Source organism: Natrix helvetica, assembly GCF_964273705.1.
Source record: "Natrix helvetica genome assembly, chromosome: 6".
NCBI lineage: Eukaryota > Metazoa > Chordata > Lepidosauria > Squamata > Natricidae > Natrix > Natrix helvetica.
The window spans coordinates 3217957-3242731 of NC_138553.1; the positions used below are offsets into that span (position 1 = coordinate 3217957).

The 24775-nt window shown below is 45.6% G+C and overlaps 2 protein-coding genes across 3 annotated transcripts in view; one reads left to right on the forward strand and one right to left on the reverse strand.

Moving 5' to 3' along the window:
* Nucleotides 1-899: 899 nt before the first annotated feature.
* On the forward strand, nucleotides 900-19020 carry SLC35B4 (solute carrier family 35 member B4). Its single transcript, XM_081957628.1, has 10 exons — nucleotides 900-1097; nucleotides 3528-3641; nucleotides 4379-4481; nucleotides 4794-4843; nucleotides 7215-7296; nucleotides 12235-12298; nucleotides 14360-14469; nucleotides 14888-14963; nucleotides 15164-15239; nucleotides 16583-19020. The coding sequence occupies exons 1-10, from the start codon at nucleotides 1021-1023 to the stop codon at nucleotides 16833-16835; spliced, it is 1005 nt and encodes a 334-aa protein (XP_081813754.1). The 5' UTR covers nucleotides 900-1020; the 3' UTR covers nucleotides 16836-19020.
* A 3529-nt stretch (nucleotides 19021-22549) lies between these two features.
* Nucleotides 22550-24775, reverse strand: part of LRGUK (leucine rich repeats and guanylate kinase domain containing) — a 34884-nt gene continuing 32658 nt past the window's right edge. Inside the window, exons 18-20 of one of the 2 annotated variants that reach the window (XM_081957616.1) lie at nucleotides 24480-24605; nucleotides 23848-23981; nucleotides 22550-23424 (exon numbers count right to left, since the gene is read on the reverse strand). In XM_081957616.1, the coding sequence (XP_081813742.1) occupies nucleotides 23225-23424; nucleotides 23848-23981; nucleotides 24480-24605 (460 nt within the window). In that variant the 3' untranslated portion in view covers nucleotides 22550-23224. Of the gene's footprint in view, nucleotides 23425-23847; nucleotides 23982-24479; nucleotides 24606-24775 lie in introns of those variants that run through there. The other variant, XM_081957617.1, reaches the window with a different exon arrangement.

A 24775-nucleotide genomic window follows, 5' to 3' on the forward strand; every position in this document is an offset into this window, starting at 1 on the left:
ATAGTATAGTATAGTATAGTATAGTATAGTATAGTATAGTATATATTATATTATATTATATTATAATATAACATTAGTGTAGTATAGTATAATATACATAACATAAAATAAGTAATATAATATAGTATAATATAGCATAGCATAGAAAAAAATAACATTAGTATAGTGTAGTGTAGTATAATATAGCATACATAACATAAAATAAGTAATATAATATAATATAGCATAGCATAGCATGTGTAGCGTAGTGTAGTATAGTTTAGTATAGTATACATAACATAAAATAAGTAATATAATATAATGTAATGTAATATAATATAATATAACATAACATTATATAGCATAGCATAGAATAACATAACATTAGTATAGCGTACTGTAGTATAGTATACATAACATAAGTAATGTAATATAATATAGCATAGCATAGCAAACCTTAGCATCGTATAGTATAATGCAATGTAATATAATATAATATAATATAATATATGCATTGCATAACATTCATGCTTTCTATTCTTTCATTTTTGCTGTCTTCGCCTTTTTTTTCTTGTTCACGTTCCCTTTACTATCCATTTTTCCCCTCTCTGAAATGCTTTTCTGTTTCTTATTAACTTTGCAAAATCTTTTCCCGAAAACCAATTCATTACTTTTTTTAATTAAAAAAGAAGAAGCAAAGCTTCCTGCGGCCACGCGGGCTCCCTCCTTCTCCACCTCTCTCCACCGCAAGCAGCTGAGAAGGATGGACTCCAACTCCCAGAAGGCCTCTGGGAAGCCGACCAGAAGGGAGCCCCGGCCTGGAGGAGAGACGGACACGTGTACAGGGGCGGAACGCGCGGGGCTTCCTGGGAGACGTAGTCCAGCCCGCGCGGGAGCGCCATAAGGTCGCCCGGCAGGGAGTCGGATGAAGAACTACAGCGGCGGAGGGAGGGCGAAGCGGGCCCGGAGCAGGAAGCGTGGGCATCACGCAGGGTGCCGGCTTGGAGTTTGCGGGCGCCCCGGTGCTCTTTGGTGGCCAGGATGCACCCCTCTTTGGCGGTGGGGCTGGTCTTTGGGGGCTGCTGCAGCAACGTGGTTTTCCTGGAGCTGCTGATCCGGTGAGTGTGGGTGCAAAAGGTGGCTGGGCTGGGCTCTGCCCTGCAGCGAGGGGATCCTTTCCCCCGGGTTTAACAGCAGCCCCGCTTCGGCTTTCTTCTGCTGGATTGCAATTCAGGGTTGATCTTTGCCCTGATGACGTTCCCTAGTTGGGTCAGGAGACGTCTGCAAGGAAAACAGCCGGCCCTGAGAATAGTAAGGACCCTCCACAGTCTTCCTCCTCCGTCAGTCTAAAAAAACAACATGCTCCCTTCTAGCTCTGATGATGTTACCTAGTTGGGTTAGGAAATGTCTGTAAAAAAACAGCTCAGAGAGCACCATGGACCTTTCAGTCCTCCCCCTACCCTTTCTAGCACTGATGATGTTACCCAGTTGGGTCATGAAACATCTTGTAAGAAAAGCAGGGAGAGCCAAGGACCCTGCAGTTGTAATTCTCCTCCTCCTCCTCCCAGATTCTTTTCTGTATTGATGTTATTACCTAGTTGGGTCATGAAATGTCTTGTAGGGAAACCACCAAGCCCAGAGAGCAATAAGGACCCCACAGTCCTCCTCCTCCTCCTCCTCCTCCTCCTCCCAGATTCTTTTCTGTATTGATGATATCACCTAGTTGGGTCATGAAAACTCTGGAAAAAAAACCTCCACCAAGCTCAGAGAGCAACAAGGACCCTCACAGGTCAATCCCCAAGGTACAAATTAATTCAAATTTTGTGGGGTCCTTAGTGCTCTCTGAGCTTCATTCTTGGCTTGCAAACACTTCCATGATCCAACTAGGGAACATCATCAGGGCGAGTGGAAAATCCCCACCCTCCTTGGCACTGATGATGTTACCTAGCTGGGTCATGAAACGCCTGCAAGAACCAACCAAGCTCAGTTCAATCTTGAACAACAGAAATTTCACTTCTGTCAACTACTGGTGTTTTCTGTAGTGCTGAGTCTCTGGATTTTTCTGAGCCTTTTTGTTAATATGTTTTTATTGTTTTATATCCCAGATTCCATTTCTATATTGAACGGTGTGTTTTCTAGGTGTCCAAAGTGTTAAAATATAAACATCACCATAATCATTATAATCATGTACATGTAAACATATATGCGATAATATCAATCGTTATTGAAAAGTATGCTATCTTCCATTATGATATCAATGACATAGCCATCAAAATATTTACTAATCATTCTTTCTTTCTCCTGTACTCCATATTTCACGTCAATCCACTCATCTAACCTCTGTATCTGTCAACTAACCATTTGTAGGAAAATTCCCATGTCACAAAATATTCTGAATCTTCTTTGATTTTCTTTCGTTTTTAAAGTCAACCTATCAATTTCTGCACATACCAGATTTTTTAAAAATTATATTAGCATCTGTCATTCGATCATTCTACATTTTTCCAGTAGTGTGCATTTACAAGCTGTTACAATATGTACAATTAAATAGGTGTTACCTTTATTATAATTTCCTATATTTTTCTGAGTCTTTTAAAAAAAAAAACACTAAAGTTTTTTTTTCCAGTTTTTGAACACAATTATCACCTTTGCAGCATTTCCACATCGGTATATCTCCATTGTGCCATTTTTGTCCATACATCTGTACATATATTTCTTTTAGTTTAGTTAGTGTAGTTTATTAAATTTATAAACCGCCCCCTCTCCCCGAAGGGACTCGGGGCGGTGTACAGACAATAAATATAATAGACAACAAAGCAAAACACAAAACGCAGACAAACCAACTTAAACACACAGTCTGTATAATAACCAAACTAACTGATAGTTAAAATAGTTTCAATTAAAACCTATTAAAAACCCCAGAATTAAAAATTTTTAAAATGCCATCCAGGAAGGTCAGGATTAGATTATACTATATTTATAGTTACAATTGGGCCAGGCCGGCTAATTTGAACAAGTGGGTCTTGAGTTTCTTACGGAAGGAGCGGAGATCAACATGATTATACATGATAGTCTATTAATATATTAATTTATCTACAATACCTCTTATGTCCATACATATGTATTTGTACTTCCTTTATACATATCAGTCTATTAATGTACTCATTGATATACAATACATCTTATATCTATCTTTGTGTACATATATTTCTTTTATACATATTAATCCATTGGCGTACTCTTTCTTATACAATGCAGCTTACATTTTCAATTTTGTTCATTTAGGCGGCTTTATAATTATTTATAATTATTTTCTAATTTCTGAATCTTTTGAATCTTTTCTGAGTCTTGATCACCTCCGTTTGAAAGAAAGAAAGAAAGAAAGAAAGAAGAAAGAAAGAAAGAGAGTGCATGGCATTTGAACTGCTTTTTCCTTTTTCTTGCTCAGTTGTATTTCTTATTTTTATTTCCAAGCTTCCCAAAGCTGCAGACAAATTGTGAATATTCTTCTCTCCTTCCCTCCTCTCATTTGTCTAACACAAACGCAGGGAATATCCAGGAAGCGGGAATTTGATTACGTTTTTTCAGTTCTTCTTCATAGCTTTGGAGGGTTTCATCTTTGAAGCCAACTTTGGAAGGAAACAGCCCACAATTCCTATCAGGTATGCCCGATCTCTTCTATTTTGAAATTGAATTTTTACTTGAATCTATCTATCTATCTATCTATCTATCTATCTATCTATCTATCTATCTATCTATCTATCTATCTATCATCTATCTATCTATCTATCTATCTATCTATCTATCTATCTATCTATCTATCTATCATCTATCTATCATCTATCTATCATCTATCATCTATCTATCTTCTATATATTCTATCTTTGTTTTTCTTTTTATATCTTTATAACAAAGACTGTATGTATGTATGTGTGTATGTGTGTGTGTGTTCTAGCATAACTCTGGAACGCCTGGCCTGTTAAGGAGAGCAAGTTCGGCGTCCTAGAGCAGCAATTGTTTATAATGTCATGGGAGGGAGAAGAGAGAGCCTGGGCCGTTATGCAGAGCGAGTGCAGTGTCCTAGAGCGGCAATTGTCTGCGATGTCCGTTCCTTCGCAGCTCCTCTGGAAAGCCAGCCGCGACGTTCGCCCTCCAGTGGGCCAATGGGGAAGCGCCTGATGGATTTGGGGCAATGCGCCAGGATTTGGGGCAATGCGCCAGGATCGTAGACAGGGCGGGAAAGAGGAGCTCATGGGAGGGGGAAGGGAGAGGGCAGGGATATTGGGCACGGGAGTAGGGGGAAGAAAGGCCCCTTGCAATGACTACCTGTCAGACGCACAAGCTTCCCGGAAACTCACATCCCACATAACCTGGAATTTTGTGCTTCTCTCTCTTCTAGGTTCTACCTCATTATGGTGGGCATGTTTTTCACAGTCAGTGTGGTGAACAACTATGCTCTCAACCTCAACATTGCGATGCCCCTGCATATGATCTTTCGATCGGTGAGAGTTTTTTCCCGTTTTTCATTATTTTGCATTGATTTACATCCCATCTTTAATATTGCCTCGCTCAGCAACAGAAATGTTGGCCTCGATTGCGGTCGTAAGTCGAGGACCCCACCTGTACCTTCAGCCCTAAAGTCATGTTCATAATCTATGGTGATAAGCGTGAAAAACCGGTCCTGGGTCACTTTTTGGGGGGGCCGTTATAACTTTGAAAGGGCACTTGTTGTAAGTCGAGGACTTACCTGTATTATCCCAATGGCTGTTACACCTGTCTCCCCCCCCCCCTTTTCCCCCTTTCTCTCCCTGTAGGGCTCTTTGATAGCCAGTATGGTGCTAGGGATCATCATTCTGAAGAAAAGGTAAGGTGGCTTCCCCTGGTAGATCTCGCAGGCCGTGGGGTTTGGCCCAAAGGACATTTGTGTACACAGGTAGTCCTCAACCTAACCCCCCCCTCCAAGGTGCTTTTTCTAGAGGCAACTGGGATTTCTTGTTCTTCTTCGTTTCACTTTTTTGTGACAAACTGAGCAACGTGGCCTGTGCAATACAACGCAGCGAGCCGTGGGCAGATCTGTAGATTGGGGAAACAAAACAGCCATTTCACAACCGCATGGCGCAACAGAGGAGAACTGAGCCCATCAGGATAAGATTCAGCAGGCCATGTGCATTCAAGAGACAAAAGACACTCTTTGGAAGACAGCAAAGCCCACATTTTGGACGGAGAGAACCGCTGCTTTGAAAGAAGGGTCAAAGAGGCCATCTTTGTAAAAATTGAACAGGCCTCTCCGCAAAGAGGGGGAGGGATATGACATCATCTATCTCCAGTTTACAACACAGTCCTTTCAGCAGTTCCAAGAAGGCTCCACACCCATTTGCTCCACTCAGTTGTGACCCTGAGGACACAGACAAACCTCCAAGTGGCCTCAAGGACTCTTTAAAAAAGGATGCAAATGACCAGCTGTCTGCAAGGAGTCTCAATCCTTCTTTTCCCCACCATTCGGTCAGAACTGAGGAAGCTTCTCGGATGAGAAGCGAAACGTCTTCAAAGAGAAACCAGAAAGTCCAGTTGCCTCCTGAAAAAAAAAGCACCCTTGGGACAACCAGCGCCTGGATGACTGAGAGTCTCCATAGACGACATTCATTTAGAGACCAAAGTTACAACGCCACTGAAAAAAGTGACTTATGTCCATTGTTCACACTTATGGCCATTGCAGCCTCCCCGTGGTCCCATGATCAAAATTCGGATGCTTGGCCACTGACTCATAGTTATGACGGTTGCAGCTTCCCAGGTGTGAGTGTGTCATGGGATCCCCTTTTGCGACCTTTTTGCGACCCATAAGGGGAGGAAGCCAAATTCACTTAACAAACGCGTGACTCACTTAACAACTGCAGTGTTAACAGCTGTGGCAAGAATGGTCCTAAAATTGGTCAAATTTCACTCGACTGTCTCGCTTAGCGACAGAAATGTTGGGCTCGGTTGTGGTCGTAAGTCGAGGACTACCTGTTTCATAGGGTGGGGGTGGGGTGTTAGGAGGATTTCAAGACCCTTCCCCCTCTCTCTGTTTTTGAGCCCCTGTTTTTTGACAAGACAATTTGAGTCCTTTTCAAAAAACGGACGAGCAACTGTTGAGAATCAGTGACATCAACCCAAAAACCTGGTTTTCTGAAAAATTGGGGGGGGGGGGGCTTGTCAACCAATATCAAGATCACGTGAAGGGTTAATACCACTTTATAAGGCCTTGGTAAGGCCACACTTGGAATATTTGCATTCAGTTTTGGTCACCAAGATGTAAAAAAGATGCGGAGACTCTGGAAAGAGTGCAGAGAAGAGCAACAAAGAGGATTAGGGGACTGGAGGCTAAAACATATGAAGAACAGTTGCAGAAAATGGGTATGTTTAGTTTAATAGAAAGAAGGACCAGGGGAGACATGATAGCAGTCTTCCAATATCTCAGGGGTTGCTACAAAGAAGAGGGAGTCAAACTATTTTCCAAGGCGCCTGAGGGCAGAACAAGAAGCAATGGGTGGAAACTAATCAAGGAGAGAAGCAACTTAGAACTGAGGAGAAATTTCCTGACAATGAGAACAATTAACCAGTGCAACATTTATCTGCCTCCAGAAGTTATGAATGCCCCAACACTGGAAGTCTTTAAGAAGATGTTGGGTAGCTATTTGTCTGAAACTGTGTAGGGTTTCCTGCCTAGGCAGGGGGTTGGACTAGAAGACCTCCAAGGTCCCTTCCAACTCTGCTATTGTATTGTATTGTCCTCTGGAAGGGGCAGGGCCAAACCAGTATGTGGGAAGGATCTTGTAATGAAATCGCCAGGCGAGAGACTGGGAGACCGAGAATTCTAGTTTTGCCTTAGGTAGGAGAGCCGGCTGGGTGACTTTGGACCAATCACCAGGAGTCAGTGAGTTCTAGTCCCTCCTTAGGCATGAAAGCCAGCTGGGTGACCTTGCACCAATCGCCAGGAGACGGTGAGTTCTAGTCCCTCACTAGGAAACAATGGCCTAAAGTCCCCCAGACAGCTTTCATGCCTAAGGCAGGACTAGAACTCACTTCCTCCTGGCTTCTAGCCAGGTGCCTTCACCACTGGACCAAACGGGCTCTTGCTTGCTTGCTGCAAAGCTGAGCTTGTCAAAGTTTGGAGGGGTTTCCCATGGAAAGCTGAGTGGGGGTCTCGGGCTGCCCTGTTCCTTCTATTGAAGCTCTCCCCTCCTTCTCTTGCCCAGGTATACTGTCTCCAAATACATCTCTATCGCTTTGGTCTCTCTGGGCATTTTCACCTGTACTCTCATGTCAGCCCAAGAACTGGTAAGTCCCGTTCCTCTCTCTGTTAAGTACCTGTCGTGTCCTCTCAAGATTAGACGCCTACCCCAGCACGCCCCACACTCTTCCCGGGCACCAACCACTGGCCAAACCTGTGCGCCCTGCCTCCCAAGGGTGGATCAGAGAGAAGCGTTCTGACTGAGGCTTCCCAAGAGCATGAAGCCGACTCCTCGTCCCAATAAAACCCCTTTTATTTAGGTTCAAGGGAATTCCTCTCCAGCAAAGTCCCGGCCAACAGTCTTTCATGAGATTTCACAATTACAGGCCTTGATCAGGCTTGGAGAGCTGCCAGGCCGATATCTTCCAAACTCCATGCTGTAGCAGCAATTCCTTGGCATGAAGTCAGGAACAGATCTTCCCCCGAATGAATTGAAGTAATTGTCTCCTGCAAACTCCACTCCCCTGTCGCTCCTCTTTTATTCCCTCTGGGAGGGGTCATTCACTGTCCACCTGTGCCTTTACTCCCGCATCGGCCCTTGTTCCTTAACTGTTCCCTTTGTCACACTGGGAACAGGCTCCAGCTGTTCTTCTGCCCCACTGATGTCTGACTCCGAAGGCAGCTGATAACTGTCGGACGGCTCTGGCCCCCTCTCTGCCTCCGACACAGAGCCCTCATCTGAGCCTTCCCCAGACTCCAGGACTGGTCCAGGTTCCTCCCCGACCTCCTCATTGTTCGAATCTGCCACCACCTCTGCTGACACCTGGCGGGCCACAACAATAGGGCTGCCACCTTCCCCTAAGAATCTCTACCTGTCCTCACAGATTACATAGGATGGGCATGCTTCTAGTCCTTTCCCCTAAATATTGCCATCTTATGGGAACTGACTTAACAACTGTCTCGCTTAGCGACAGAAATTTTGGCCTCAATTGTGGGTCATAAAGGATGGGGAGAATTTATCCCAGCTCCTGGAGAAATGCCAGGTTCTTCAAAGCTTTAAGAAAAGTTAAAAGGATGAGGGGACGGTCAAATTTAAGGGGGGGGTGTTTCCTAAAGGAGGGGCTCCCGAGCTGCCCCCAGATGGCAATATTTCAGGGAAGGGGCAAGGACTGTGCCCATCTTATTTTTAGTAGAAGGAATGGCAGAATCTGGTGGAGGAGTAAAAAGAGGTATCAGTCTTAGAATCCCTATGTAGTCACAAGCGAACTAAACTCCGTCTGGACTTCAGGGAAAGGAGATGGGATTTGAGAAGATGGAAAGATGCCAGCCCTCCTGTTAGGGTCCCAAATGTTGGGGCAGCACCTCCACATCTCCTCAAATCCCCTCCGTTCTTCTCCTTTCCCTTAAATCCGGCCAGAGTTTAGTTCGCTTGTGACTACGTAGCTGGTGCTGTTGTGGCCCGCCAGCGGTCAGTGGTACTGGCAGCAGAGTTGGACAGTGAGGAGGTTGGGGAGGAACCTGGGCCAGTCCTGGAGTCTGGGGAAGGCTTGGACGAGGGCTCTGTGTTGGAGGGAGAGAGGGGACCAGGGCTGTATGCCAGCTATCAGCTGCCTTCGGAGTCAGACATCAGTGAGGCAGAGGAACAGCTGGAGCCTGTTCCCAGTGTGCGCATGCGCAGAATGGCCAGAAGAAAAGAACAACTCAGAAATCAGGATCGACTTGGGAGTAAAGTCACAGGTGGAAGGGGATTGGCCCCTCCCATAGGAAACAAAAGAAGAGTGAAAGGGGAGGGGGCTTTTGCAGGAAGCAATTCATTCGTTCAGTTGTTAGATTCATTTCCGGAGTGTGAAGATCTGTCCGTGAATCTCCGAGACTCTGTGCCCAGCCTTTCCTTGCACAGCACCTCATTGGGAAAATATTTACACGGCAGCTTTCCAAGCTAGATAAGGTCTGTGGTCATAAATACTCCTTTGAAAGACTGTTTGCCAGGCCTTGGCTGAATGTGAATGAGAGGAATTCACATTCGTTTCATAAAAGGGACCAGGACTCTGCCTCGTGCTTTTTGGGTCAGAATAGGTGCCTCTTTTCACACCTCCCCCAGATACTGCCATTCTTTTTCCTAAAGACTGGGTGGGCACAGTCCTTGTCCCTTCCCCTAAATATCGTAGCTCGGGAGCCCTTCCCCTGTGAAACACCCCCTAAAATTTGGCAGCCCCCACCCTTTTAGTCTTCCGCAAAGCTTCAAACATTTGACTTTTCTCCAAGAGCTGGAATGAAAGACGATACGACTTGGCACCTGGACTTGGCACTCTTGTTTTGAGTGTACTTAGCTTTATGACTTGTTTTAAAATGGTTTTAAATTTGGATTGGCAACAGGCCAGGATCAATGAGTGGCTCTATGAATGTTTTAAATAAACAAATGGTTGCATCAACAGAGGGAGAGAATCAAGATCACGTCAAATGTTAATACCACTTTATAAGGCCTTGGTAAAGCCACACTTGGAATATTTGCATCCAGTTTTGGTGGCCACGATGTAAAAAAAAGATGTGGAGACTCTGGAAAGAGTGCAGAGAAGAGCAACAAAGAGGATTAGGGGACTGGAGGATAAAACATATGAAGAACGGTTGCAGGAACTGGGTATGTCTAGCTTAAGAGAAAGAAGGACTAGGGGAGACATGATAGCAGTCTTCCAATATCTCAGGGGCTGCCCCAAAGAAGAGGGAGTCAAGCTATTCTCCAAGGCACCTGAGGGCAGGACAAGAAGCAATGGGTGGAAACTAATCAAGGAGAGAAGCAACTTAGAACTGAGGAGATATTTCCTGACAGTGAGAACAATGAATCAGTGGAACAGAAGTTGCCTCCAGAAGTTGTGAATGCCCCAACACTGGAAGTCTTTAAGAAGATGTTGGATAGCTATTTGTCTGAACTGGTGTAGGGTTTCCTGCCTAGGCAGGGGGTTGGACTAGGAGATCTTCAATGTCCCTTCCAATTCTGTTATTCTATAAATGGCTTGTTGGATGGGCTGCAGCAAACTTCTTTCGTATGGCAGCAGAAGGACATTGGCAGCAAGTTGGATTTTGCCCCTCTTTGCAGTTTCGTCTTTTACTTGGCCAGGTGGCCCAGCCCCTGCCCAGACTAACTAATCCTGAACAGGTAGCCCACCTGGTCTATTTTTTTTTTGAATATTTTTGTAATTTTGTCAATTTTAAAGTTGGAACATGGCACCTGTGTGCAGAAAATGCCAGGGAAGTCATAAAAAAGGGGAGCTCTCATTTTTTGTCTGTTTTAACTTTCTGTCTGTTTAAGTTGAATTATGGTCTGCCCTATAAAATTGATTTATGATCTGCCATCAGCAAGGTAGGGCCGTTCCAAGGGGCAACAGCAAAAAAAAAAAATTACATACAACGACTAACACAAATATAATAAAGTAAAGGTAAAGGTTCCCCTCGCACATATGTGCTAGTCATTCCTGACTCTAGGGGGCAGTGCTCATCTACGTTTCAAAGCTGAAGAGCCAGCACTGTCCGAAGACGTCTCTGTGGTCATGTGGCCGGCATGACTAAATTCTGAAGGCGCACGGGACGCTGTTCCCTTCCCACCAAAGGTGGCACCTATTTTTCTACTTCCATTTTTTACCTGCTTTCGAACTGCTATGTTGGCAGAAGCTGGGACAAGTCACGGGAGCTCACTCCGTTATGCGGTGCTAGGGATTCGAACCGCCGAACTGCTGACCTTTCTGATCGACAAGCTCAGCGTCTTAGCCACTGAGCCACCCCAACACAAATACAATAAAAGCAATAAAACCTTGAGGACTTGCCCAGCAAGATTGACAGGTAGAGAAAGTAAGCAAACCGAAGGGAAATGAAGAAGAACCAGGAGATAAAATAAGAATTTGAATCCAAAGCATGAACTTCCAGGTTTACACCTTCTTATGACCACAAAGGTAGTCCTCGACATATGACCGCAATTCAGCCCAAAGTATCTGTTGGTAAGCAAGAGGGTTCACTGAGTTTTTTTATGACTTTTCTTGCCACTGTTAAGTGACTCTCTGCGGTGGTTAAGTCAGTCACAGGTTGTTAAGTGAACCTGGCTCTGCTTGGCAGAAGGGCGCCTAAGTGGATCATGTGACGCTGCAACCGTCATTAGTCCACGCCAGTTGCCAAGCCTCTGGATTTTGATCACCTGACCATGGGAAATGCTGCAAAGTGCGGAAAAACCGGCCCTAAACCACTGTTTTCAGTGTGGTTGTGACTTTGAGCAGTCACTAAATGAATGGTTGTAAGTCGAGGACTACCTGTAGCTGCCGATAAGAACCTGCCGTCGTTGATGGAGATCATGAGGACTAGTCTGAGAGCAGGGAGGAGATAAAAGGAACAGGTATGCGAAGGACTCCGGGTCAGGCTGGCCAGAGGGGCAAATTCCCCCTTTCTGCAGGTGGGATTTTGGGAAACCTTCCCTCCAAGGCTGCATTTTATGGTGGTGTTTGCAGTAATATATCAATTAAACTCATTTATAATTTTTTATCCTGATTTGATGCCTGTTGATGAATCTTATAAGAAGAGATCAATTGCAGACGCTGATATTTTCTTTCTTTCTTTCTTTTTTCTTTTCTTGCTTCTTTTGATCCATCGATCATTATCTCTTCTTCTTTCCTCCCCCCCCTCTCTTGCTTCTCTCCTTTTCTTCCATCAATGCATCAATTCATCTCTCGTCCCTCCCCCCTCCTTTTCTTTCTTCCTTCCCTTCCCACCCTTCCCTCCCCCCTCTTCCCTTTTCTTCCATCAATCTATCAATTCTTCTCTCTTGTTCCTTCTCTCCCTCCTTCCTTCCCTCCCTTCTCCCATTTTCTTCCATCAATCCTTCTCTCTTGTCCCTCCCTCCTTCTTTCCTTCCTTCCCATCCCTCCCTCTTCTCCCCTTTTCTTCCATCAATCCATCCATTCTTCTATCTTGTCCCTCCATCCTTCCTTCCTTCTTTCTCCTATTTTCTCCCATCAATCCATCCATTCTTCTCTCTTGTCCTTCCTTCCTTCCTTCCCTTGTAGAGCTCTGTGCCGGGTGCGAGTGAAGATGAGGAGAGCATCTCTGCCTTTCTCTGGTGGCTTCTAGGTGTGTAAATGCTCCCCAGGTAACCCTCATCCTGAGCCTGATGTGACCTGGGAAGGGGCACAGAACACAATCCTGTTCCCAAACCAAACCCTTTAAACCAGCCACCATATTTTTCATTTTATAGTGTGGTGGAAGGAGAAGGGCAATTCCAAAATAATAATAATTAATGTAATCCCTGAATTTGCATCTGATGCACTTAAACTTCGTATTAAATCAGATGTCATTTGTGCTCTGGCACTTCTCCTCTTTGTTCTCTTGCCAGCTATTTTGTTGTTGTTGTTATACTTTGTCCAGGCCTGATTAAAGTTGTGATGTGGTTGCTCCCTCCGCCTACACAACAGAGGTAACACTAACGCATTAATCATACCAGCGAAGCCGCTTTCTATACTGCCACCCCAGCCTTCCCCTGGCTGCCGGCCCTTTGCTAAGCTCGGCTGGATCGCTTAATCTTGAGCGTGTTCACTCAGTTGATAGGAAAAAAAACCTACGGAAATTACTCACAACATAAGAAGGGGAAGTGGGCTCTTAGCAGTATTAATACTAACCTGGGGGGGGGGGGGCTGTGGACAGGCAATATTTTTATACAGGGCCAAGGATGTGTTTTCATGGGGTCCTCAGTGGTCTCTGAGATTGATGGTGTTCTTGCAGACGTTTCATGACCCAAATAGATAACATTATCAGTGCTAAAGGAAAGGGGATTTGGGGATTGGAGGAGAAGGAGAAGGGGAGGAGGAAGCAGAAGAAAAGGAAGAGGAGTGGCAAGAGAGAGACGGTGGGGTCCTTGCTGCTCTCTGAGCTTGGTGGTTTTTTCTTGCAGACGTTTCATGACCCAACTAGGTAACATCATCCGTGCTAGAAGGGAGTGGGGTTTGTGAAGTAAAGGAGGCAAATGGGGTGGGTGGGGGAGGCGGCAGAGGAGGAGGAATGGATTGCTGGTGGGGGGTGCTTTGTTCTTTTCGTTTCCTTTTAAGCTTTTTGAGGCTGTCTTTTGAATGGCATGTAGATGTTATTTATCTCTCTCTGCCCGTCGATGGCTGTTTTGTCAGCGTGCCGGGAATTCTCCAGCCATGTTGCTCTAGGGCAGGGGTGCTGAACCTTTTCAGCACTGAGTGCCCAAACCAGAACACGCATGCACACCAGCTGGCAGGTGCATGCATGTCTTTTTTGCCCCTTTTTGGGGGCATTTTCAGGCCATTTGGGGGGTTGTTTTCAGGCTGTTTTTCGGGGCATTTTCAGGCTGGCTTTGAACATTTTTTGAGCCGTTTTCAGGTGCTCCTGAGCTTGCAAAGACCAGCTGGAAACCAGAACAGCTGGCGACGGTGCACATGGCCACAGAGAGGACTCTGTGCCATAAGTTCACCATCACGGGTCTAGGATGCTCATAGTTTCCCAGTGGAGACACACCAACACTGACTGTGCAAAAAACCCGTTTATAAACAGAGAACAAAACTCTTCCCTCCTAGCACTGATGATGTTCCCTAGTTGGGTCATGAAATGTCTGCAAGAAAAGCCCCAAGCTCAGACAGCACCAAGGACCCCACAGTCCGTCCGTCCCCTTCCTCCTCCTCCTCCTCCTCCTCCTCCAGACTGCAAACTCCCCTCCCTTTTAGCACTGATAATGTTACCTAGTTGGGTCATGAAATGTCTGCAAGTAAACAACCAAGATGGGAGAGTACCAAGGTCCCCACAGTTCAACCCTGACCTGCAATCTCTATGAACACATTTTCATGCTGTGTCTTGAATGGTGCATTTCAAGGCTACCCCTCGGTCTCTTAAGTTCGTTTTTCCTGGGTGACAGCCTTTAAGCAACCTTGGTTAGTTCCCTACAAGCTAAGATGAAGTAAATGGGGAAGTGGAAACATATCCTGGAATAAGGCAGTTTCAAACCATGTCTGTATCGTAGCCAAGGAAACAAGGTGGATGCATTCACTCAGTCAAACCTGAGACTGAGGAAATCTTATTTTAGGGAAAATGTTTTTTAAGATCCTCACCCATTCTTGGGGATTTTCGGCTGAAGGGCAGATGCCGAATGTCGGTCTCAGCATCCGCCTTATGTTTTAGGAATCGCGGCTTTGACCTTTGCCCTCTTCATGTCAGCCCTGATGGGGATTTTCCAAGAAACCATCTATAAAAAGTTTGGAAAACACTCCAAGGAAGCTTTGTTCTACAATGTAAGTGTCCACCGTCCATTTTATCTGGTTTCAATTTGCAGGAGTTACCGTAAGTGGTTTCCCCCAAATGTTAGGTGACTGTAGAATTCCCCAGCCAGCATGTTTTAAGACGGGAGGACTTCAATTCCCAGAATTCCCCAGCCAGCTTCTTTTAAAATGGGAGGACTTCAATTCCTCCAGAATTCCTCAGCTAGCATACTTTAAAATGGGTGGACTTCAATTCCCAGAATTCCCCAGCCAGCATGCTTTAAGAGGGGTGGACTTCAGCTCCCAGAATTCCTCAGCCAATAAGCTTTAAGATGGGTCGACTTCAACTCTTCCGCTGTGCTCCAGGATCTGCAGGCATGATGGGGATTGTGGTCCAAACTTAAATTTTGCCGGTTCTGTTCCGAAACTATTGTTTTATTTTTCCTCCTAGCACGCCCTTCCTCTTCCGGGGTTTCTCTTTCTGGCTCCGGATATCTACAGGCATGGACTTCTCTTCAGTCAAACCAGTGAGTTGATAACGGAGAGCTTATTTTTAATTTGAAACATGAAATTATTAAGCAGGCCCCGCTTAAAATTAGGAGGATTCTGGTAGTTGTGGAGTTGTCCACTTCAGGACCGAGTGGAGTTACTCAACGTAAGGCCAGTTGCTTAGCATGTTGCCTCTTCTTTTGATTGTCCCAGCTCACGGTCCTCTTCTTCTCCCCAGGACTCGTCCAAGTGCCATTGGTTGGGCTCAACCTACCCATCATGTGGTTGTATCTCCTGATGAACGTCGTAACTCAGTATCCTTTTTGGGGGGAAGACACCCAGCAGACTCACAGTGAGGTTGAGGCTCAGCTGACATTCCTGCGTTCCCTGCAGTAGCGGTCAAAATCGTGGAAACCTTTTGGGAAAAGTGTAATTTGAAGTTTGATGGCTAATAACGCCACTTTTGGTTTGGAGTAGTTCCATAAAATTATAGATCAATGGAAAGATAGTTCAAGCAAGAATGTAATGCAATACCTTTTATGAAGGATTTGCTATTAGAATAGCAGTTATAAAGAGGAAAAGTGAAACGCGTAGGAAAAACGAGAGATACGAAAATTATCACGATAGAAAAAAAAAGAGATATATGAAAATGTTCACCCTAGAAAAACGAGATATGCAAAAATTTGTCAGTTAATCCTTAGTTGGGTAACCTTTAGCATGATTTACAGCCTTACAACATCTTCCCATGGAGTGAAGCAAGCAAACTACTCTGTAAACCACTTAGAGAGGTCTGGAAAGCTCTATGAAGCGATACATAAGTCTTATGTGCTATAGGAAGGAAGGAAGGAAGGCAGAGAGAGAGAGAGAGAGAGGGAAAGAGGAAAGGAGAAAGAAAAAGAGAGAGAGAAAAGGAAGGAAAGAAGGGCCCTGATGATGCAGTGGTTAGAATGCAGTATTGCAAGCAAACTGCCCACTGCCTGCAGTTCGATCCTGACCAGCTCAAGGTTGACTCAGCCTTCCATCCTTCCGAGGTGGGTCAAATGAGGACCCAGATTGTTGGGTACAAGAGGTTGACTGTAAACCCCTTAGAGGGGGCTGTAAAAGCACTGTGAAGGGATGCATAAGTTTTATGTGCTGTAGGAAGGAAGGTGGAGAGAGAGAGAGAGAAAAAAAAAAGAGAGAAGGAAGGAAGGAAAGAAGGAAGGAAGGAAGGAATGGCCCTGATGATGCAGTGGTTGGAATGCAGTATTGCAGGCAAATTCTGCTCACTGCCAGCAGTTCAATCCTGACCCACTCAAGGTTGATTCAGCCTTTCATCCTTCCGAGGAGGGTCAAATGAGGACCCAGATTGTCGGGGGCAAGAGGCTGACTCTGTAAACCACTTAGAGAGGGATGAAAAGCACTGTGAAGCTGCTATTATAAGATGGCCAGGCATATAGATATTTTAAATAAAATAAAATAAAAAAATAAAAAAATGAATATCCGGTTGGTAACCAGATCAAAGAAGCTGCCAGGCCTGCAGAAACTGGAGAAGTGACCACAGCCAGGTAGAACTTCCTTTTGGCATCCCAGATGGAACGAACGCCGTCTTCGCATCTTCTCCGATCTCCTCCATTTCCCCCCCTCCTCCTTTCCCTTAACTCCGCTCCTTTCTCAGATACGTCTGCATCCGAGGCGTCTTCATCCTGACTACCGAATGTACCTCCTTGACGGTCACGCTGGTCGTGACGCTGCGGAAGTTCGTCAGCCTGATCTTCTCCATCCTCTACTTCCAGAACTCCTTCACCGTCTGGCACTGGCTGGGCACCTTCTTGGTTTTCGTGGGGATGTTGTTGTACACGGAGGTGTGGAAAAATGTGGGGTTCGTACGAGCCTGCGAACCGAAGAAGGTGGAGAAGAAGCAGGAATGATGCCGGAGAGCTTTTCGTCGGACGGAGGTCTTGATCGTGAGAGCGTTTTGTACCGTTAGGACGGAATAGGGGCCGAGATTCTTCTCTGGCAGGACGGGAAGGTTGATTTTTGTAACACAAAAGTCGCAACTCTTGGCTGGGCCAAGCTGGCGCCCCTCCCTTGGAGAAGGGGAAAGCGTTTTTTGCGTATTTGGGTTGTCGAGGTGACAATGGTGGTTTGTTTGACTGAAGAGGAATCTGATCCATGGTTTGGTGGCTCCTGCGACTCCATTAATTGGGCAGTTTTGCCCCCAAAGTTTGCAAAAAAAACCCACAAATATTCAACATCGGCGTCTTTCGGTTCACAGATATCAAACTATTGGGGTCAAACGTGGACTTTAAAACAAATATATGTGGAGTGGGGCGGTGGCCTAGAGGTGGAGCTCTCTCCTCACAATCAGGAGGCTGTGAGTTTGATCCTAGGTAGAGGCTGATATTTCTCTCTCTCGGCACAATGAGAATATATCTACCGAACAAAACTCCGCATTGGCAATGGGAAGGGGATCTGGCCACTAAACATTCTGCTAGCTTCATTCAGTTGCCCAGTCTCCACCCCGCAAGAGATTATGGGGTCATTAAAAGATGATGATGATATGTGGAAGTTGCTCTATGATAGTTTGGTTTACAGTGAAGAAGTGGCTCATTTGACCCTTTCATGAGTGATCCATGGCATGGTTGAAGAACATTGCAAAAGCTTGTTGCCTGTTTGGGACAGAAGAGCTATGCCAGTGAGAACTGGGTCCTTGGACAGGGCTGAAGAAGATGTGGGCAGCTATCAAGTTACTTTTTGGTTGGTTGGGAGTGTTGACCACCCATTTGTCATCTTGGCCCAACCAGCATCATCCAAAGTTGGTTCCTCACAAATCAGATTGCCTAAGCAGTAGCTCTCCGCATGTCTATTAATTTGTAGATAGAAGGTAAGCTAGATAGCTCTCCAGATCTTTCTCCCCAATACACATGAAGAAACCAAATCTCATGACCTTCCTCTAGAACAGAGATGACCAATCTTGGCCAGTTTTAAGACCTGTGGACTTCCAACTCGCAGAATTCCATAGCCAGCATGGCTGGTTGTGGAATTCTGGGAAGTCTATGGGTCTTAAAACTGGCCAAGGTTGGACATTCCTGGTCTAGGATAAGTATCCCTAGAATAAGGGTTTATCTAAGTGTCCCTAGTTAAAGATGGCCTATTGACAGAGGACAAGGAAGATTATCCAACTTTCTTGAGAGTCAGAGGCTTGGTCAAACAGGTTGACTATTTCTCAGGTTCCTTTCTTCCTCAACCTGAGCAAATTCAAGAAGACACCTAGACTCCAACTCACGAGAAATTCTGGGAGTTGAAGTCCATGCAACTTCCGAAAAGTTGAGGCTGAGAGATGCTGAGGAAGAGGGTTCCAGAATTTCTTCAGATGTTCTCCTGCTCTTTGGAGAAGACTCTGAATGGAGATGTTGGCCAGGAATGACAGAATAAGCGACACCACTAGGAACCAACGGGGAAACTGATTTAAAATGGGAACTCTGCAAGGTTCTTGGACTTAACTGGGGAGTCTTTTTGTCTGCGACAAGGTCTTCTCCAAACCAGGACTCCATTTGAACAAACATATCCACACTGGAGATGTTCCTGATGGGAGGACCACGAGTTAAAGCAAGCTAATTTTTTACCATGCGATCGCCTCATTTAAGCATCTGTAGATTTTGAGGGTTTATTATTTTTGCAATGTTTATATTTATAACCTGCGTTGACAAGCAAGCAGGGTTGATTTCCTTGGTGCTATCAATCGGTGTTCCTCAACTTTAAGATGTGGGGACTTCAACTCCCAGAATTCCCCAGTGTAGGGAATTCTGGGAGTTGAAGTCCACGCATCTCAAAAGTATTAGGTTGAGGAACACTGGTATAAATAACGGAGAAAGGTCTTCTTCTTTTATCCATATATGCATCTCATCTGAATTTTGGTTACTTTGGTGAAGCGGTTAAGGCACCAGAAACCAGGAGACTGTGAGTTCTGGTCCTGTTTTAGGCACAACGCCTTAAAAACTGAGCCACACACTTTTTCTGAGCCCTGGGAAGGAGGCAATGGCAAACCAGTTCAAAAAAAATACAGCTTTGTTTAGTTGCTGAGAATCAGGCGTTGATTTTTTTTTTTTAAAAGCACAATTTTCGTTTTTATCGCTTGGGGGGAATTTCCCCACCTTTACCGTAGCTCAGGGGTGTCCAAACTTGGGAACTTTAAGACTTGTGGACTTCAACTCCCATGCTGGCTGGGGAATTTTGGGAGTTGAAGTCCACAAGTCTTAAAGTTCCCAAGTTTGGACACCCCTGCCGTAGCTGAATTGGGTTGTGTTAAATTTGCGATGCTCTGGAATTGTACATATTTGGGCCCTTGCAGGTTCCTTTAGAAAGGCATCGCACAAGCATGCATTCAAACACGTGTGTGTGTGTGTGTGTGTGTGTGTGTGTGTGTGTGTTTCAAACCCTTAAAAGATAAGAATGGTAGCTGGTTTCTTTCTTTCTCCTGGTGTGTAGCGGTTTTGTGAAAGGCTAACCTCCGAGTTGAACACTTGGTGCCAACCCAGAAAAGAGGTTAACCAACATAACACGGTTAATTAAGGCCTGTTGTGGGTTTTGCAAGACTCTCCTTCGTTGGCCGAAGATGGTTTCCTATCTAAGTTGGTTGCTCAAATATACAGCGGTACAGTAGAAGCCATTTTAAGGCACAAAAGGCTGTATCTTAGCAGGCTTGGTTTAGCAGCTGCAAAGTGTTGCGAGCGACTTTGTTCCTTTCTTCCTCCGTTGCTTGAAGTCAACACGAAGAGAGACGTTCTTGAACGGTGTTTTGGCTCATTCACAAATCAACCCACATTGTATTAGCTAGTCAACCAACTAGGCGTAACGTGTTTGTTGCAGGAAAAATAAGCGCAGAGGCCCCTTCGTGGTGAACATCAAACCTGGTTTGTCTCGTGAACATAATCAGTCTCATATTTAATGGTACTTTTTGATATTTTCTGTCGACACGATACCTCGCCCTCACACACACACCGGAAATAAGGTTTTCATGGCACTCTTTCACCATAAACTTCACTGAGTACACGGTCGATGCTTTAAGCAAGAAGAGAAGTCTTAATTCATCCCTTGAAGGTCTTAGGTTGGAAAAGAGAAGCTTTTGCAAGGCATAGAGAGATTATAGCATGGATGTCTCTTTTAAAAAAAAAACTATGTGGATCCTGGCTGAAAATAGAATTTATTCAATAAAGAACGTTAGTGAAATACAGATTCCCTGATCTATATTTTTTCTGTCTCTCTATAAATCAGTGTTTCTTGACCTCAATAACTTTAAGGTCTGAGGACTTCAACTCCCACAATTCCATAATTCTCTGGCTCAATTTGGTTTATTTTTATGTGGAACTAGTTGATAACCCACCGTTCCTCGGGTATTTATTTATAGGGAGGGGTAAATGTCCGGACCAAGCGTAATTTCTAATGTTGGATTTTCCTCCTTAGCAGAGGGAGCCCCCTAGTGGAGTACTGTGAGGCCGTTGCCACAGCAACTCCACTACGATGTACAGTAGAAGCCATTTTACGACAGTACAGTAGAAGCCATTTGAAGGCACAAAGGGCTGTATCTTAACAGAACCACCTCCTCCCCTGAGGGCTTTTAGGGGCGTCTTACCCCCACAATGTTTTTTTTCCAGAGAATAAGTCATCTGTGTAACAAGTTTGGTTGAAATTGCTCCAGGCGTTCCAGAGTTATGCTGGAACACACACACAAACACACTGACGGGCAGAACAATGTTGGCCCCCAATTTTAATTCTCCGCAGCGACGGATGGGCGAATGCAAGTTTTATTTTGAAGCGCGTTAGCCTCTCAGTCAATTTGCAGTTGTGGAAATCCGAATGCACGCAACACAACAACTTTTGTTGTTCAAATAAAATGGGACCCAGTCAGAATTGAGGAACAGAAGCAGGGTGAAGGTATGTACATGAATATGTTGACGTGCAATGATGCATTGATAAGAGAGTCCTCAACTTATCACAACTGAGCCCCCAATTTCTGTGGCGGAGACAGCCGTTGCGGTTTGCCCCATTTTACGATTTTCCCACGGTCATTAAGTGAATCACTGCAGTTCAATTAGTTGCACAGTTGTTCAATGAATCTGGATTTGAGAGTGCTTTGTCGGGTCGTATAAGGGGATCCCGTGACTCTGGGACATTGCAACCGTCATAAGTATGAGTCAACTGTTGCCAATCAGCTGAATTTTGATGACACGACCATGGGGGATGTACTTAATGGCCCTCAGTGAAAATGGTTGTAAGTCACTTTTTCAGTGTTGTTCTCACTTGGAATAGTCACTAAATGAACTATTGTAAGTGAAGGATTATATTCATACCCCGACTGATGTAGGGTTCACAAATCAGAGAAAGCAGATTTTATTCTGAAATAAAATCCTTTCGTTGTCTTGAGTTGCTCGATCTATTTCTGCATAAAAATATGCCGACGGATTGCACTGAGAGTTAGTTTTGTTACACCAGGGGTCAGCTCTGGAGCCGCATCTGGCTCTTTCCTCCCTCTGCTGCGGCTCCGTCACCAGTCGGCGCCACAATTTTGAGAGGAGCTTCCAGTGAGGGGGAGGGAGAGAAGCGCAGTGCGCCAGGAGAAGACTCTGGCAGGGGGAGGGTTTTCCAGTTGTCTCCACAATTGATAGGGCTTTTGGTTATGACGGGTAGAGGAAAAAGGACGCTGCGCTAGGAAGAGACTCTATGGTGGGGGAACCGGACTTCCAATCAGCAGAGGAAAAAGGACGCTGCGCTAGGAGGAGACTCTATGGTGGGGGAACCGGACTTCTGGCCAATAGAGGAAAAAGGATGCCACACTAGGAGGAGACTCTATGGTGGGGGAACTGGACTTCCGGCCAGTAGAGGAAAAAGGATGCCGCACTAGGAAGAGACTCTATGGTGTGGGAGAACTGAACTTCCGGTCAGCTCCAGAATTGAACAGGGGGCTCCCAGTTAGGACCTTTGTGGCTCCCGGAGTTTTCTTTTCTGTGGGAAACGGGTCCCAATGGCTCTTTGAGTGTTTAAGTTTGCCGACCCCTGTGTTAGACATATACTCTTCTACAGGTGTGTGTACTTATGTATGCAGACAATGTTGTGTTGGCAGAAAAGCAAGAAATCTGCCAGAAATGTTAGAAAGATTGCACAGGTAGTCCTCGACTTCCAGCACTTCATTTAGCGACCATTCAAAGTTATGATGGCACTGAAAAAAATGACTTAGGACCGTTTTCCACACTTACGACCCTTGCGGCGTTTCCCGTGATGATGGGATCCCAGGGTTACGTGATCCCCTTTTGCGACCAGACAAGCAAAGTCAACGAGGGAAGGCAGATTCATTTAATAACCGTCTTACTAACTGAACAAGGGCAGTGATTCACTTAACAACCGTGGCAAGCAATGTTGTAAAATGGGGCAAAATCCACGTAACCAATGTTTCACTTGGCAGCAGAAATTTTGGGGACCTATTGTGGTCGTACGTTCGAAGGATTACCTGCATCTTGAAACTTAACAGCGGTTCACAGAACGTGACAACGAAAAGCCGTAGTTGACTTAAGTCGGGAATCTCCACGCAAACGTTATCGAAGGCCGAGATTCTCTGAAATTTAAAAAAAGAAGGACCCCCAACATCCCACGGGAAAATAAAATCTTTATTTCAAAGGCGCTAAACAGGTGAGGAACGTTGGAAATCGTAGAGTTAAGGCACTTTCTCCTTTGATCTACACAGGTTCCTTACATTACGGCAGGGGAAGATAGAAATATGGTTCTAAATAACATTATAATTGGCTAAATCTCTGCTTTTTACCCAGAAAAATCTCTCAGGTGGCTCAAGCGCTATTCATATCCGTGTGTGTGTGTGTGTGTGTGTTGAAATTTTACATATATGTATATGTGTGTATATATATATGTATATATATGTGTGTATATATAATTTAATATATATGTTTGTGTGTATGTATTTACACACACATAGTTAGTTATTTACACACACACACACACACATGAATATGAATAGCTCTTGAACCACCTAATTGATATAAATAAATATATATATATATATATATATTTGCAAAAAGCACCAGGAACCCACTAGAAATAACGGTGGGATCCATGTTGTGTCACCAAACAAGTGTTTTAAAAATAAATAAATGGAAGAACCGGATGTTTTCTGAGTCCAGGTGGGCTGGTTCAAGCGGGGATTCCCTCTGGGGGCCCGGAGGCAGAGTCGGGGCCCGAAAGTGCTACTCGGGAGCCAAAGGCGCTGGAGGGGACGGGGGACGGGGACGCATGACCGCTGTTCCCAAGGCTAGGGCTTCAGCCAGACGACTGAGGCGTAGCTGTCTGGGCTGGCCGCTTTGGGCTTCTTCCGGCCGGAGGGGATGGGCGGAAGGACTGGCTTGGTGTTGGATCCTGGACGGACGGTGACCGTTGGGGGGAGGTTGGGGGAGGTGGCTTTGTGCTTGGGCGTCTTCTTCTCCTTGCTGTCCGCAGGACGGTCAGCGGGCTCTGTCCAAGAGAAGAAGGGGATTGGGGTCTGCTTGGAGAAAGTGACCGTGTGACTTTCCTTTTTCTACCTTTTCTTCTTCCTTTTCTTTTTCCTTTCCTTCCTCCACTTCCCTCTCTTTTTCCTTTTCCTTCCTTCCTTTCCTTCCTTCTATTTCCTTTTTCCCTTCCTTCCCCCCTTCCTTCACTCTCTTCCTTCCCTTTTTCTTTTTTCCTTTCCTTTCCCTCCTTCCTTTTTCCTTTCTTCCCTTCCTTTCCCCCCCCTTCCTTTTCTTTCCTTCCTTCCTTCCTTCCTTCCTTCCTTCCTTCCTTCCTTCCTTCCTTCTCTTTCTCTTCTTTCCTTCCTCCCCTGCTTTCCTTTTCCTTTTCTTCCTTCCCTTTCCTCGTTTTTTTCCTCCTTCCCTGATGCGTATTCAAAGCACCCACCTTCCCGGCTCCTTTTTTCATCGGCGACTTCTATCACCAGTGTGGGCCTGGAGGTGCGGCTGAAAGAGACGCTGGGGGAAAGGGGCGCTCCTGAATCGCTGGACTTTTTGGTTGGTTGACCTGATTCCCTGTAGCTGAGGGAAGGAGAGGAGGAGGAGGTCAAGGCCCAGGAACGCGAAGCTACAGCCCACCCAGAGAAGTCATGTCAGGTGGGCTCCACCAGTTCTCTTCCCACTCAGAGGCCCTTCCTGGGCATCATGTCCTCTTAACAGAGAGATGGGGGCATTCCTTCCACGGGGATGATGGGTCTGGTGGGGCTCCAGGTGCAGAAGGTCTAATCACAAGCCCTGACACATCAGCCGTGGGCTGTGGAGATCTTCTACTCTGCCACTTGGATGGCCCCAAGGGTCCTAGATCCTGGACTCATCATGGGCACCTTTAATCAGTTGCACAGTTGGTTGTCAGGGTGGGCTGGCCGTCTTCCCGATAAGACCGATGGGGGCACTCCCTGACTGGGGATCATGGGCCTTGTAGTCTGAGGTATCTTTAGGGCTGCAGGTCGGAGAGGTCTAATCAGAAGGCCTCATGTTCTGGAGAAGGTCCCCGGAAGGAGTCCATGACTCTCTACTCACCTGTAGTCAGAGGTGGTGGGTGGGATGGAGGTGCTGGGGCTCACGCCGTGTCTGAAGGAAGTGGACGACGGGGGCTCCAAAAACTGGCCATGTATGGTGATGGGGCCTGAAATTCGGAGGGCGTCCCTGGAATGAATCAGAAAGAGCCACCGCTGGTTCTGCAGAGTCCCTCCGATTTATGCAGCTCTGAGATCCTTTTTCTGTTTTCTGGTTATGCAAATTCTATTTCTTCAACTGTTTTTCCTTTGGGCGGAATCAGTCTATCCATCCATCCATCCATCCATCCACCATGCAAC

Coding starts and splice junctions, on each gene's coding strand:
- SLC35B4 (XM_081957628.1), top strand. CDS start 1,021: ATGCACCCCTCTTTGGCGGTGGGGCTGGTCTTTGGGGGCTGCTGCAGC. Junction 3,642..4,378: donor CAGCCCACAATTCCTATCAG/GTATGCCCGATC, acceptor TCTCTCTTCTAG/GTTCTACCTCATTATGGTGG. Junction 14,964..15,163: donor ACTTCTCTTCAGTCAAACCA/GTGAGTTGATAA, acceptor TCTTCTCCCCAG/GACTCGTCCAAGTGCCATTG.